At 52.5% G+C, this 16,047-nt stretch overlaps 1 protein-coding gene across 1 annotated transcript; it reads right to left on the bottom strand.

Annotated features, from left to right (window-relative positions):
- Window positions 1-943: 943 nt before the first annotated feature.
- GHRHR (growth hormone releasing hormone receptor) lies at window positions 944-15,487 on the bottom strand. Its single transcript, XM_070471719.1, has 14 exons — window positions 15,431-15,487; window positions 11,667-11,769; window positions 11,431-11,538; window positions 10,571-10,668; window positions 9,377-9,474; window positions 8,557-8,689; window positions 7,020-7,173; window positions 6,669-6,729; window positions 6,012-6,081; window positions 5,045-5,136; window positions 4,435-4,564; window positions 3,682-3,723; window positions 1,740-1,838; window positions 944-1,012 (listed from the first exon to the last, which is right to left on the bottom strand). The coding sequence occupies exons 1-14, from the start codon at window positions 15,485-15,487 to the stop codon at window positions 944-946; spliced, it is 1,314 nt and encodes a 437-aa protein (XP_070327820.1).
- Window positions 15,488-16,047: the final 560 nt, after the last annotated feature.

Below are 16,047 nucleotides of genomic sequence, written 5' to 3'. Positions count from 1 at the left end.
TTTGATTTGCATCTTCCCAATGACTGATGACATTGAGCATCTTTTCATGTGCTTATTGTCCATTTTTATATATCATTTATGTTCATTTTAAATATAAGAAATAACACAAATCTATGAATATATCATGATCTCGAGATGTTTCAAGAAGCAGAGGAGAAAAATCTTTTAGGAGACATACAAAAATATCAGTGGTTATTGTCTTTGGGTAATGAGATTATGACTGATTTCTTAATTTAATGACTTTTTTTTTATATGGACCATTTTTTAAGGTCTTTACTGAATTTGTTATAATACTTCTCTGTTTCACGTTTTGGATTTTGGCTGTGAGGCATGTAGGATCTCAGCTCCCCAACCAAGAATGGAATCTGTACCCCTGCATTGGAAGGCAAAGTGTTAACCACTGGACTGCCAGGGAAGTGCCCAGTGGCTGATTTTTATTTTCTTTTAAAATCCCTTGTATATCTCCCAAAAGCCCCGCAAATAGGATGAACGACTTTTCTGATTTGAGACTAAAGGAAGAAAGCATGCTGCATTGCTTCGGGGGCAGCACTTGGGCAGAGGACGTGGGAGGGAGAAGCAGGCTGGGAACACAGAAGGGCAGGCAACGGAGAAGACATAAGAGAAAAACCTAGACCTGAGGAACCTCCACCCTGGAGAAAAGTAAAGAGAGAGATCTGAGCATTTTCCAGAAGGACAAACCTAAAAGGCTAACAGGCACGAGAAGAGAAGAGATGCTCGCTCATTAGTTATCAGAGGAATGTAAATTTAAACAAGGAGATGTCACCGTACACCCATTTGACTTGCAAACATTGAAAAGCTGGGTAATGCCAAGTGTTGGTGGAGCTGCTGGTGGGAGTGGAGATCTCGCTGGCAGTTCTGGAGCGCAATCTGGAACCACTCTGTCACGTTAAGAAAAGGCACATCGGCCGGCCTGGCACAGCTTTCACTCCCCAGAGTGTGTCCCGGTGAAAGGCTCCCCGGCCCGGGGATGTGAGGGCACGTGAACAGTCACCTAGAGTCAGGGGGAGAAGGATGGTCGCACGTGGCTGGTGACACCATGTGGCACCATAAGGCAGTCAGAACAAGCCACCAGATGGGCACATGGCAAGATGGGTGGCTCTCTTAAAAGTACTGTGCTGAGAGGAAAAGCATTAGAAGCAGGATGAGGCATATAACCGACAGCATTTATGTTAATTAAAACTACAGACACACAACACTACGTGTTTTGCAAGAACACAGAAACAAGCATTCGCATTTAACACATTGGAATGTTTGCCTGTAGAAGAGGGGAATGGAAGTAGAGACAAAAGAGAATATATGTGTTTTTAATGAATTAAACAAGAGGATCCCTGCACAGACACATGATGGTGATATGACAAGAACTGATATGTGATAAATGCACACGAGCACCAGGGTCCAAACAAAGCTTACAGATCCCTCCCCCACAGAGGTATATGGGTTCACTCTAATGTGTATCTATTCATTTACAAGTTTACTGGCTCCTCTGGCCTTGGGCAATGGCCCAGATTCTAGGAGCAGGGACATGAGAAGAACAGCAACGGACACACAAGGACCCGGGAAAAAGAGTCAGGAACAAGACAGAGGAGTGCTGGGTGGAAGCATGAAGGTTCCCATGGGATGCTGTGGAGGGTGGTAGACCCATGTAGCTGCCCAAGTTCAGGTGTGGGCTCCAGTCACACGCTGTGACCAGCCTGACACACAGATGTCAGCACCTTCACCCTCGAGTGTGGAGGCGTCGTCCACTTGATATGAGTCCTCCGGGCTGGCAGAAGTTCAGGATCGTGGCCGTGCCATCTCCGTGAGATCTCAGTCCTCACCTCCAAGAACAAGAGGGAGGATGTTAGGAAGGTCCCACTGCCACTTCTTTATTCAGCCCCAGTGGGGTTGAGGGTGCCTGGGGGGGGGGGCCATGCAGGAGAAACTGACACAGGGGTTTCCTGCAGCAGGAGAAGCTATGGTTGGCCACCGCCACAGCTAAGTACTACCTCGAGAGGATACTACTTCCTCCTTCCTGCAACTATTTCTGACCATTCCCTTTGGTTCCTTCTCTGTCTTCTAGTACTGCTTTTGTCTTGGCCCACTTAAAGACAATTATGGGTGTTTTCTTGAGTTTCTGGCCAAAAAAGTAAGTATTCTGTCCTCTCCAAATAGCCCAGGGCCCATGAGCCATTACAGGCAGGTTCAGAAGACCTGTGTTTGCTCCCAGATCCCAGATAAGTCTGCAGGAGACTCAGAGAGGCTAGTGGGAACAACGAATGTCAGAGGAGGGGGAGCCGATAAGCGACAGAAGTGTCAGGTAAGGGGTAGCAATACTCCACAGCTGGCAGACAGGTCTGTGTACCCAGGTTTCCAGCAGAACCGTTCAGTTCGGTCAGTTCAGTCGCTCAGTCGTGTCCGAGCCCACCATAAGTCCATGGCCACTAGAGGGAGCCCGTGAGCCGGCCGAAGGCGCTGGTAGTCTGGGACAGAGTTCAGTTCTCTCACTACTGCCCGCATAGCAAGTCTGTCCGAAGCGAAAAATACGAAGCGTCTTCTGGGTTGGATGTTGTAATTTACTCTTCTCTGCCATCTCTCCATAATTCTACAGTGCACTGGCACCATCTATTCTGTCTATAGGGACTTTGCTGGTGGCTCAGACAGTGAAGAATCTGCCTGCCTGGAGAGAGTACCAGGAAACTTACAATACCGTATGTAAAATAGGCAGCCAAGGGGAATTTGCTATATGAATCAGGGAACTCAAACAGGGGCTCTGTGACAATCTAGAAGGGTGGGATGGGGAGGGAGACGGGAGGGAAGTTCAGGAGGGTGGCCTGATGGGTGTACCTATGGCTGATTCTTGCTGATGTCTGGCAGAAAAAAAACAAAATTCTGCAAAGCAATTATCCTTAAATTTTAAAAAGTAATAATAATTAAGTGCCCCGCCCCCCAAAAAAAGAATGTGCCTGCAATTCAGGAGATTGGGTTTGATCCCTGTGTTGGGAAGATCCCCTGGAGAAGGGAATGACAACACATTCCAGTATTCTTGCCTAGAAAATCCCATGGACAGAGGAGCCTCAAGGGAAAGAGTCAGACATGACTGAGCAACTAACGCAAGAACGAGGACACTCTGTCTGTTCATGTGCTTGTTCACCTCTGTTTGGTCTGTTCTTCTTGCATCTCTCTCTTCCAGGTGCTCTCTCTCAGGACCCCTGCCCCTGCTCTCCATCATCTTCCCTGTCTTTCACCTGAATCTATTTTCCTGGGCTTTGCATGTCTACCTTAGACTTCATTGCTTCCTCTGCATCTTCTCTCTGCCTCTCTCGGATCTGACTTATTCCTTCCCCAACTCTCTCTAATGTTCAATTTCAGAAATACAGAATTGAGGGACCCTTTTAGCCCCCCAGCCCCTACATTCCTCTTCTAATCCCTGAGAGGCCTTTTCTACCTCATGATGAATGGATAGTAAGCTTGGCCAAGACCAGAGGAAGGATGGATAAAAGATGTTCACAGGAAGCATTCAGGTTAAGCTTGATCCAGAAACTCAGGACAGATTTCCACAAAGGATTGCAGGACTCAAGTTATGGCCTGAGGTGGGATTTACAGGGGCTGGACAGGAGAGAGGCAGCCTTAGGAGTGGTGGGAGGAAAGGCTTAGAGAATAAGGATAGTCTGAGTCACATACCTCTTGGTTGAGGAAGCAGTACAGGATAGCAACAATGAAGCCCTGTGGAGTCAAAGAGAAAGGACCCCATCACCTTGGCCTGGCCTCAGGTGTCTGTAGTCTTCCTACTACATTTTCCCCCACCCTCAACAGGCTGTGACTTGGGCCAGGTCTTTGGAAAAATGCAAAGTAGACATATTCATCACATTACTATATGCCAGGCATATGGTCATATGCAATTGCCGTAGCAAGCATACAAAAGCTTTGTCATTGGCCTGTTGGCCCATTTCTCTGATTTTATTTATTTCTGCATCCCCCAGTATTGAGTACAGGGCCTGGCACATAATAGGTGCTCAGTAAATGATGAATTTATGAGATGGTTAGATGGCATCACCAACTTAATTGTCATGAGTTTGAGCAAGCTCCAGGAGTTGGTGATGGACAGGGAGGCCTGGCGTGCTGCAGTCCATGGGGTCGCAAAGAGTCGGACATGACTAAGCAACTAAACAACAACAAAATGTTGAATAGATTGGATGGATGGATGTATGGGTGGATGGGTAGATAGATACAGGGATAGTTGAATGAATAAAGAGATAGATGGATATAAAATAACAAACAGATGGGCAGTTGAATAGATGAATGAGTATCTGGAAGGAAGAATAACTGGTCTAGTCACCCTCACCTGCCATGAAATCAACCAACCCTGTGGACAGCAGCACCCGCCTCCTACCCAAAGACTCAGAGGGAAGGAGAGAGTGCCATGGGGACCCTCACCTGGAAAGAGCCCAGTCCCAGTTCTAGGGGGAGGCGGATGTCCAGGCCAGCACTGTCAGGCAGGAAGTTGAAAATGATATAGTGAATTCCAAACAGTGGAATGAGGAGAAGCGTTGACTTAGAGAGACGCCTGCAGAAGAAAACAAGGCCTGGATTCTGCTGCTCTCTCTCTCAAATGCTCTGGTCTCAATTTATCCCAGTCAAGTCTATGTATCTTTCAAAGTCTAATTCAAAGACACCTCTTCCAGAAAGTCCTCCCAGACTGTACTCCAACCCCATGATCCGTTTAGAAAGGATCTCCTTCCGCAGGCTCCCGTAGAAATCTATCTCCACACTCATCACCCACAATGTGGGTTGTTAACTGGCTGTTTGGGACCCTCATCCTTCCTATATTGTTTCACTGGAGGACAGGGACCAGATCTATTCTCTCTCTGGGAACCTGGGGAGAAGCACGGGACCAAGATGATGGATGCCTAATCACGAATAAAAAAGAACCATCTGACCCCTGCACCAGTTACGTCCCCAGAATTTCCTGAAACACATACACACACACACACACACACACACACACACACACACACACACACACACACACACACACACATGTTACCAGTACTGAGGCTGGGTGTGGAGGCTGCCCTGAGTTGGCTCCAGTTTCCTCAGCAGGATACGGATAATATTGAGAAAAAGCCCAAAGTTCACCTGGAAATGGAGGTGCAGGAAGATGGAAGGCAAGTGGCAGGAGTGACCCAAATGGCTTGAGGTAGGACCTCTTTGGGGACTAGAAACCTCGGGTCTTTGAGGGCCAGGATGTGCAGGTCATTGATCGAAACCTTGTCACCTGGAGACTGGGAGGTCCAACATGGTGCTCAGTGGATCCTGGGCTCAGGGTCCCCCTCCTCCAGTCCCAGGCCAAAAGTAGGAGGCCATACCTTTCATCCTGCTTCCAGCACCTCTCAGGTTCGTCTAAAAAGCATGTAGCCTTCACTTTGCACAATTGCAAAATCGACAAAGATATGTGCATTCACCCAGGCCACACAAACCAGTTCTGGCTGCCTTGCCTTGAGCGTGGGCAAGGTAGGGGTTTCAGCTGCTGCTCCTTCTACGCCCCGAGCCAGGCCTCACTGCAATGGTAGGTGATGGGCAACCAGGCTACCAGACTCATCAAAATTCTGAGTTAGAAGAAGCCTGAGGTCTGGTTTTTCCAATGGGCTATCCATGGGCTTCCCTTGTGGCTCAGCTGGTAAAGAATCCGCCTGCAATGTGGGAGACCTGGATTCGATCCCTGGGTTGGGAAGATCCCCTGGAGAAGGGAAAGGCTACCTACTCCAGCATTCTGGCCTGGAGAATTCAATGCACTGTATAGTCAATGGGGTCACAAAGAGTCGGACACGACTGAGCGACTTTCCCTCTTGAGGTCCAGAGAGGGCCTCACAGAGCACCTGTGGATGGAGCCAGGCTCGAACCCAGGGTGTCCTGGCTCCCAGCCTGGAGTCGTGTTTCCTACTGTGTATGGCTGCACAGTGGGCCCAGGGAGATTGGCTGAATAATGCAGACGACACGCCTCAGGCACTGACCCCAACAGAGAGGATGACGGGTCCTTTGATGATCCACCAGTAGGGGGAGCTGTCGTCCAGGTCCCAGCACCTGAAGAGAGGGCAGGCCTGGCCTGATGGCGGGGTGGCGGGGGACAGAGCGCCGTTGCTGGGAAGCCCTTTTCTGAGGTACCCCTGCTCCTCTTTCCTGTCCTCCCTCTACCTACAGCTCTAGGCTCCTCCCTCTAGAATTCGATCCTTATAGCCTCACCTTAATCCCAACCAGCCTCATCTCCTCGAGACATTTAGGCCCTTTCCAAGGGGACACCCTAATTCAAGAGGGGCTCACCCTTTCCCTTCACCAAGGTGGATGAGTTTCTCAAAAATCAGTTGTGTTTGCTGCTTTCTTGTGGCCCCAACACTTCCCCTGTTCTGGAAGGTCCCTTCTTACAGCCCCTATCCCCTGAGATCCCGAAACCTGAGACCCTGTGCCCCCTTCCTGCCCAGGCTCAAGCCTCTTCTGTGTTATCCATGGACTGTGTCTCCCACCCCCCACCCAGCCCTGGGAGTTCCTGAAGTCAGGACCAGGGACCCCCTCCTTCTCATCCCAGTTTGGAGGACAGCCTCATCGCCCGAGCATCCAATCCACACCCCATCGGGACCCGGTACAGGTGTGATGAAGGGATAGCCCAAACTCACGCAACATCTTCAAAGGCCAACTTGCAACCCACCCACATGCCGGTGAAGAGCAGAGGAAGCCCTGTGAGGGTACAGAAAGGACATGAGCAAGGGTCTGCATCCTGTGCCCACCTCCCACCACCACCACCAGTCACACAGGGCACTGTGACGGCAAGACCATGTGAAGCCCGGGGCAGGGGACCTGGTCCTGATCTCAACACTCGCTGGACGACTGCAGCCGTCCTCCCCCTTTCTGGCCTTGGAGTCATCATGAGTGAGCTGAAAGGACCTTTGTGTGAGCTCCTTGGTCATCCCCAATCCTCCACCCACTCCATCCCCCCACCATGGTGCCCACCAGCCCTCCGTGCTCACCCCAGGCAGCGAAAACCAGCCGCCAGAAGACCCTCTTCGTGCTGGGCAATGTGGAGGCTAAGAGGCAGGTCAGGTACACAGCTTCTGCCAGCAGCCAGCTGAAGTTGGTCATGGTAGCGAAATGGGAGGTGGTCACAGAAATCTTGCACAGAACCTGTAGGCCAGGGGCCTGGGTACCTCAGAGCCAGGACACCCACTGGAGCCCCACCAAGTCTCCCCCAGCCCCAGGTCTCTTCCACTTTGGGCTACCGCCTAGGGGATGTGGTAGTATAATGTGGTGGTGAAGAACACAGGTTTGGGATCCAGAGAGCCTGGCTTCAAGTTTATCATCTGGGTAACCCACCCACACCTTAACTTTTCAGGTATAAAATGAAAAACTTCCAACCCCTAGCTCATGGTCTCATCATAAGGATTAAATGGAAACCCTGTATACAAATTGCTACTATTTTTACTGATACTATCTCACCATCTCTCCTGAACTCAAGTTTATCCCTACAGCTGAGGCTATAGAACACCATTTACTCTTGCAGAGCTCCATCCTGCAAAGACACACGCATGCACCCTTGCATTCATTCATTCACTGAGTGACTCTGCTCATCTGTTGGGTGGCAGAGCACTTGACTCTGAGCTCAGAGGCGAGTGCTCTGAGTGCTTGGCCCCATTCCCACCACTCAGCAGCTGCGTGACCTCCCAATTATCCCTCATCTACAAGTGGAACTAAAATGAAAATATACATAGGAAAGAAAATGAGACAATACATGTAAAGCATTTAGCATAATGCCTTGTACCTAAGCACTAATTATATATACTATTATTGTTTCTTACGTTAAGGAATGAAGGTCATCTGTTGGTTTGTTCATTCATGTATCTATTCATTTCCGGTACAGTGTCAGAATACCTAGAGCTGCCCTCAACACAACTTATTTTTGGTCTCCTCTCATTTGTCCACCTCCCCACCCCCATAATGACCTTCCTATTTCTTGGAACAGCCCCAGCTTCTTCCGTCTGTGAAAGCTGCTTCACCCTGGTCCTCCCCCCTCCCTCCCTATCATTGCTGCCCGCTCCCCCCCTCCCCAGAGCTCCAAAGCCACCTCCTCCCTGAAGCCCCCTCCTGTTCTTTCCCAGCTTTCAGCTCCCTCTGCCTGGTGGTCCTGTAATCTGGTACAATCTATCCCCTTAGACATCCTGGGTGCTTCTTGAAGAAGGGACCTGGCTTTGTCCAGCCCCTGATACACCCACACCCAGCACAGACAGAGCCAAGAGGAAGTATGAGATGGAAAGCACGGGTTGGGCTACGGGATGGGGAATGAAGCGAGAATACAGAATATGGAGCAGAGAGTGGAGTAAGGGATCAACGGGGCTGGGCACAGGAGGATTTAGGACTTGACCACAAGGAGAGACGGGAAGGGGGAGGGCTACTTTCCCACTCTGTCCTTGGCAAAGCCAGAGCCCCAGGGTCAGCCCACAGGACTGGACAGGCTGACATCTCTAATCTAACCTCCTCACCCGCACCAGCACCCCCACCCACGGCTGTTACAGTGGAGAGGCTGCAGTGGTCCGTGTTCTCGTGGTGAAAGAGGGTGGCATCTTTCAGGAACACAGCTCCCGCCTTGAGGATAAAGGTGATGAACAGCTGGGTGTGGATGTAGTTCCTGGGGCAGTGGAGCCTCCTGGAGGGAGTGGGAGGGGTGAGGAAAACAGGAGCTAGGAGGGAGAGCAGGCTTGGGGAGGCTGAGCAAGGAGGGAGGTGAATCACATGGGCTTGGCTTGGCTATTATCAGATTGGATCCATTGAATGTGAGGCTTCAGCTTTAACCGGGACAGCCAGGCTTGGTGCAGGTGAAGGGACAGAAAATAGCAGTTCCCTGTCTTCAGGGAGCTCATTATGTGGAGGACAGAGGCAGAAATGACAGGGGATCCCCCACCCCTGGATAATCAGAGAGACGAGGCTCATTCCCAGGAGACAACAGCTCAGGCCAGGCTGGAGAGAGTTTTAGGAGGGCAAAAGTTAAAGGCGTGAAATAGTCAAGGAGGGCTTCACAGCTTCTCAGAAGAGACAAAGAGGATTCTTTAAGGCATATGAGAACTGAGCTTGAATATTAACAGGTTTGAGGGGAAATGGAGGCAGGCATTCAAAGGAAACTGAATAAGTTCCCCAGAGCAAAGACGTAGAGGTGGAAGCAATCCTAGGGTGTAAAGAGATGGGTCCACTCATGGGAAAAGCGAAAGGAGAAGTTAGAAATGGCCACAGTGCAGCCCTGGGAATGTCTTTAATATCCAGGTGGAGGATCAGGTTTGGTGCTGCAGATGACGGGGAGGCAGGGAAGGTTCTGGAGCAGGGAATGAGGATGGCAAACCTGAAAGCAACCAGGATGATGATGGCCACTAGGAGGGCCGCGGCCGAGATGCTGTGGCCCATGGTGTAGACGATCCTCACCACGGAGAAGTAGGATTTCTGGGGAGGGTGGAGACAGAGGGAATCTCAGCAGTGGGGCCTCTGAGGAAAGGGAGGCTTGACCATCAAGCAGGTGACGCTTTCAGTTCTACCCCCAAACTGTCGGTGTGGGGGCAGGGGTGTCTATGGGGACCACAGCAAGCTGTCTTTGGAGTTTTCCCTTTGGATTTGTTTACAGCCTGTAGGCTAGTGAGGGAACAGGAGCGGGGAGGGAAGCAGGGATGGGGGAGAGGGGATGAGGATCAAGATGCTTAACTCTAGCTGCTTCTAGAGATGGGGGAAAGAAGCTGCCACGGAAACTGCACTTCCCTGGGGAGTGTGAAAACTCAGGAGTAGATCGGGCTTGTTTATTGACATCCAGCTTGCTCATCAGCTTGGGAACACGACATCCTCAAATAAAGGGGACAGCAGGGACAGCTTCAAGGCTAAGCTCTTTCCACAACCAAGTATTTGAATCAATCAACTCAGCCTGGACCCGGGAGATGGAGACAGAAGGTGTATCCTTGCAGGGAGGGGATCGATCAGGGACCCAGCTCCCCTGAGGGATGCAGGCAATCACCCCTGACTGCCCCTCCCTGAGTCAGTCTTTTTATCTGAAAGAATGTCAGACTCATGCTCTGCCTTCAGGACTGAGGGAGAGAGCTATGGGGTTATAGGAATGGAAGCAACTTGCCAAAGCACTGCTCAATTTGGAAGCATGGAGTGTGCTGCTGGGGTAGGAGTCACTTCCATCATTGGGTTTCCCTCACTCTCCCACAGCCATGCACACCACTCCACAGACTGAGGACCAGAGAGGGCAGGGAGCTTTCGCAGCGGTCCTTGCCCAGAACCACTCAGCTGGTTCTGGGAAATCTGGTTTGTTTCCCGGAACCACCCCCAGCTCCTGGTCCTGGAGCCTGGGCACAGAGAGGGTGTCAAGGAGACGCCGGCCAGGTAACATTGCCCACCCTGCCTTCCGCCTCCCTCTTCCTCCTAGCCCACCTGTCACTCTGGAGCGAGTTAGCACTTGCTCTGACCCGCCAACTTCAATGGAAGTGGCAGCCCCTTCCATTGTGCAGTCTACCGGCCACACAAACATCTGTGATGAGCCTCTCACCTCCTCAGTCAGCAGCTCCAGGGGCACAGGGCAGGCCTCGGGATAAGGCGGGAAGGGCTCTGACCAGCCTACGATGGTGCAGTCCCTCTTCACCGCCCCTAGGAGGCAAGCAGAGCCGGGGAAGCAGAGAGGTGGTCAGGAGGTGGGGGAGCTGGGAGTGACCTTGGTCGGGTCTGCACAGACAGCCCATCTCTGCAGCAGAGAGAGGGGAGCCTGTTCTCCAGAGGTCTGGTGTCCTGCCTGCCTGGGACACCTTCTGGGACCTTCCTTTCTGGCCTCAGACTCACCTTCTGTTAATTGAGAGAACGGTTTCCTTGGGGCAGAGTAGCGAACTGGATCCCCAGCATCCTAAGGAAAGGAGGCCCTCTCTGCCACCGGAGGGACCGTCCACCCCGGACCCCCAGGCCAGGGAGGTGAGGCAGAGCACGGCTGCCCTTCCGCTCTCCCCCACCAGACAACTGGTAGCACTTTACAGGGAGATTGATTCTGCCTCTCCACCCCCATGGCCAGGCCTCCTGCTCACGCCTCCTGCTCACACCTCCTGCTCACACCTCCTGCTCACACCCAGAGAGCAAGTACTCAGTGCCTGCCCCCAAGTGCAGCACTCCCGGGCCTAAGCGCACCCTCTGTGCCGCTAGCGCTCTTGTTATCCCCAGGTCACAGGAGGTCAGGAAGCTGAGGCTCAGGGAGGGTATCTGACTCATCCAAGTTCACAGCGAAAGACAGGAAAGGATAAGGCAGTGCTCCATCCAGGTCTGCCTGACTCCAAAGCCAGGACGTGGCCACCACATTTGGCCACCGCCTGAGGAAACCACCTCACCTCCACTCTTCCCCCCATCTCCACAGCCAGCACCCCTCACCTGGCTCCGAGCTGAAGTGAGAGAAGAAAGCTGGGCAGGGGAGGCTCACCCACTCGCCGGAGCCCGCCGTCGGCCAGCACAGCAGCCCGTCCCAGATTCTGGGGCAGCCTGGACAGTGAGGTGGGAGCAGGAGAGACTCAGCCCAGGGGACAGGCTTGTCCACCATCCTGAGCGGTGCGGCTGGAGGAGATGGAGAAACCCACGACAAGCCACTTCCTCCCTCCCTAGCCCCGTACCCAAGGTGAAGTTGGGCATCCCTTCGGCAGCTTGTAGACATGCTTGCTCATCCTCTCTCAGCTGAGTGATGACGTCACATTCTGGGTGCACGTGGCCCAGGACCTGTGCAGGAAAGGATTAATGACATGAGCCAAGCCAAGTGTGTGCTTCGTCTAGGTTTGCTGGTCAAACGACCTGAGGACAGAGGTAAAGCCTGATTCGTTTCCCTGGCTGGGCGCTTAGTTAGGTACAGGGACCAGGCTGATCAAAGAAACTTAATGGCTATTTGGATGAAAGGCAGGCAAGCAGGGAGGCAGGGAGGGAGAATAGATGGAGATTTGGACAAAGGCTTCCCCTTTTCAACTCATGGAAGTCAGTTCTGAGACACATTAAATAAAAGTCTTCAGAAGATGACATGGGGATTGTCACCTCAACAATGCAGCCATGTAGTGGCTTTTTTTTCCCCGTGAATGAGGTGAAGGAACAAATGAATATGTCTTCATGGATGAAGAAATGAATGGGTAACTGTGTGACTGGCTGGTAAAATGAGTGAATATACATACAAAATATAGATAGATGGACTTCTCAGGTGGCACTAGTGATAAAGAACACATCTGCCAATGCAGGAGTTGTTAGAGGTATGGGTTCGATCCCTGGATCAGGAAGATCCCCTGGAGGAGGGCATGGCAATCCACTTCGATACCCTTGCCTGGAGAATCCCATGGACAGAGGAGCCTGGTGGGCTACAGCCTATGGGGTCGCAAAGAGTCTGACTGAAGCAACTTAGCACACATAGATAGATGGATGACTGGATGCATGGAGGCATGGTGGATAGGTGGATGGATAAGGGGATGCACATAGAGATGGATGGGTAATGGACAATAGATGGAGGGATAACTGCCTTGACATGTAATCCAACAATCAGGAAGAATTAAGTTTTAGGAATTTCCCAGAGCCTGGTATCCTGGGAAATGATCTGTGGCTCATTCACAGGGAATGATCTCTGGAAGCTAGGAAACAAGCTGCTTTTCTGGAAATCCTCTAGCAGTATTTCTGATAGTGTGTCTCTATAACCCAGCCAGAGATCAACTGCAATGGAGCCAAGAATACTCAGAGATCTATGGTTGGATCTAGGACTTCACATTTTAACAAGTTCTCCAGGGAGCTGGAGTCAAAGGCAGGAATTCTTAACACCTCTCCCTCCCACTTCCCCAGACTGGAGAAAAACTGACCATCCAACAGGGCACAGTCCCAAACAGACACACGTGAAGGAACTCAGACATGCTCCCTACACTGTGAACGTGGATCCAGAGCCCACGCTCGAATCCAACTTGCACATCAAATTCAATCAGTGTAGATTTCTGTCCCCAAGGATTTCCCAGGGAGGAGTGTGGTGAGGAAGGGAGTTAACACCTGGTCCTATTACATCTAATACAAACTTAGCAGGGGCAGGGTAGTCACTATGGGAGGGTGGCCCTTCTCACAAGGACTGAGGAGGTGGCATTTGAGCTGAACATTTGAAGAGAAAGGAGCATTATTTTTAGAACATGCCCAGACAAGAGAGTGAGCAGATATACCTGAGCTGCGTGAGGGGAGAGCCCTACCTGTGGCCATCCTCACATCCACATGCACACACACAAGCCCCCAGTGTCTGGCACAGAGTCCATGTCAGCAGGAGGTTAATTAACTCCTAGTGTCCTTTGACAGAAACCCAGGCACGGCAAAAGCATAGTGGGTGTGAGACAGTGGCTGGGGTCAGAGACTTCAAACACTAGAATGGGAACAGTTGACAGTAGGTGACCACATGGAAGGGATCCAGTGGGCTAGGAGAGGACCTGGAGACCCTGACCAGTACGGAGGGTCACTCCCATCAGACCCGCCTCTGCAGGGGAGGACACCCCTATCCTGACCGGCTGACCCCAGTCCCCCAAAGCCAGCTTGGGCTCAGCTCTGTCACCTCCTACCTGGGCCCTGGGACCTCATGATGCAGATTCCACCTGCAGCCCGGGCTCTGAATCTCCAATCTGGGAGCACCTCTTGGCTTCTTTCAAGGACTCAGTGAGCCTAGGGCCACCTCAGAGGAGAACCCCAGTCTTACCTCCCCCACATGTCCACAACAGCAGCCTGATTGTCTGCAGTGGGGGTAGATGGGGAGGAGGGGGGCCTGATATGGGATCATGGGCTCCATCTGCCCTCCTCCCCCTCCACATCCACAATCCCATCCCTTCCTGAGATGCCTTCTCAGAGCCTGACTGTGGAACCACCGGGGCCAAAGGAACTAGGCCACTGGTGGGAAGCCTCCCACCAAAAGGAGAGACAGACAGCCACCACACTTCCCAAGGGAGGAAAAATTCAGGGAAGTTCAACTCATGACCCAGGTGTGTGGGTGGAAACTGCTGGGGGTGGGAAGAGGTGGGCCCTCCCAAGACTTATCCCAGTGCTCCGGTTGGATCCACCACTCACTGTGGGGTCAGGGATCATCTGGCCCATGTCCGGGACCCCACTCCTCCTCAGGAGACTATCGTCCTGCATACCTTGGCCTGGCTGACCATGGCTATAGCTGATCTGGGCTCTATGCAGGACAGAGGCCACACCAGGAGATTGGGGTTTAGTGCTAACCCTGACTTGGCACCAGTTGCCGAGTGACCCCCACAGGATCGCAGTCCCCCTTCGAGAATAATCATTTCCTGTGGGGTGCACACAGATGAGAGGGAGGAGGCCCCACTCTGTGCAGTGCAGGGAGGGCAGGGGAAGCCACCCATGACGCGCTGCAGGCCCAGCCTCTGACAAGTCAGGTCCTTCTCCAGGCACAACAGCCCTGGGGGGCAGATGTTATTTTCTTCTCTTACAAAAGAGACAATTGAGGCTCAGCAAGGGACTTACCTAGGTCACATGGCGAATTCACAGCACCGGTATCCAAGCCCAAAGGCCATGCACAAGAGCAGGTGCAGCCCCCACCACACATACACACACGCACACACACTCTCAAACACACAGACACTCACACACAAGCCAGTGGAGAAAGAGGGCAACCTCAGTCCACGCGGGCTCTCAGGAGACCCTGGGAGCCACAGCTTCCAACCCGGGACTTGTGTCTCCCATCCTGGTCCCCAAGTCACTGTCACTTGCATTAACTCCGGAAAAGCTCAGAATACATTGAGAGAGGGCCCCCCTGGCAGCCAGCTCCCCAGCATTCTAGGCCTCCGGGCTCTACCTGATTGTGGAAAGCTGCTCAGGGTCCAGGGTGTGGCCTGTGAGGGAGAGGCTCCCAGATGCTGGAGAGGAGAGCAACTTCTCACTTACTACCCAGACACACTCAATCCCTGGCCACACACTCTTCAAAGGAAGCAACTCAATCAAGTGGCTCCAGGGATGTGAGGACTGGGAGGGCTCTGCAAGCTTGTCAGAGGAGGAGGTGTGGAGAAGACTCAGGGTGTGACAGGGAGGCAGAGGTGCTGTTTTAGGACAGAGTCTTGTGGCCCCGAGGGTGCAGACGGGCCCTGGGGGATGCAATGGGCAGGTGAACTCAGTTCAACTCCAGGAAGGACGCTTTACTGTCAGAGCTCCCCAGGGGTGAGCAGGCTGCCTGGGAAGGGAGGGGGAGGAGAGGGGGGGACCGCAGGTGTCAGGAGTTCTCCAAGCCAGGCCACCAGACTGCTTAGTAGAGAGACTCCTGCGCCGGGGAAGGGTAGTGGACCCCAGTGGACCCCAGTATGGCCCAGTGGCTCCCAGATCTCAAGCTCAGTGGGCAGGAGGGGCAGGAGGGTCTGAGCTGGCTACTCACGATCGGCAAGGGGCCCAGCAAGCAGAGGACGCGGGCACCCCACACCCTGCTGTCCATGGTGGGAACTCGGCGACGGCTCCCTGGGTCAGCCTCGGGGACCCTGCGTTCCTTCCACTGTCCCCTGTTGTCACCGCTGCCAGCACACCCTCTGTTTCTCCTTCCCAGGTGGCTGTTTGCATAGACAGGAGGCAGTGAAGGGGACAGAAGTCACTGAATATTCACCAAGATTACAGAACACCGTGCCCAACTCCACCTCAGCCTCGGGGTGGAACTCTGCATTCCCGGCAGGAAGCGGTTGACTTTGTCTGTAAGTCTGCCCATGTCTGTCCTAACATTACCACGGTCACAGACAAATGGCAGCCACAGGACACCTCTTGCCCCAGTAGGTCAATATTCTTTATAATTTTCTTCTCTGAGCCCAGCCCTCTGAGGCCCCACCGTTGGAAAGATTCCCCCCAAATGAAGGAGACTCAGCAGAGAAGAAGGCCTAAGTCCACACTCAGGGAGCCCAGTTTGGTTGCGATCTCAGCCTCATCCACAGGGCTGAAGGTTGGGTTCAGAGCCTGGGGGACCCAGCAGAAGTGGGTAGGGTGTCAGGAGAGTCTGGAAAATAGGAA

Source organism: Odocoileus virginianus, chromosome 1 (genome assembly GCF_023699985.2).
Source record: "Odocoileus virginianus isolate 20LAN1187 ecotype Illinois chromosome 1, Ovbor_1.2, whole genome shotgun sequence".
NCBI classification, from domain to species: Eukaryota; Metazoa; Chordata; class Mammalia; order Artiodactyla; family Cervidae; genus Odocoileus; species Odocoileus virginianus.
The sequence above is the reverse complement of the archived record's forward strand: the minus strand, read 5'-3'. Positions and strand labels throughout refer to the sequence as shown.

Excerpts from the sequence above, each read along its gene's own strand:
- GHRHR (XM_070471719.1), bottom strand. The coding sequence starts at position 15,487 with ATGGACAGCAGGGTGTGGGGTGCCCGCGTCCTCTGCTTGCTGGGCCCC. Across the intron at positions 11,770-15,430 it reads TGCTGGGCCCCTTGCCGATC|GTCCTGGGCCACGTGCACCC; the intron begins GTGAGTAGCCAG and ends TTTCCTGCACAG. Across the intron at positions 5,137-6,011 it reads CCGTCATCCTCTCTGTTGGG|GTGAACTTTGGGCTTTTTCT; the intron begins GTCAGTGCCTGA and ends CTCCATTTCCAG.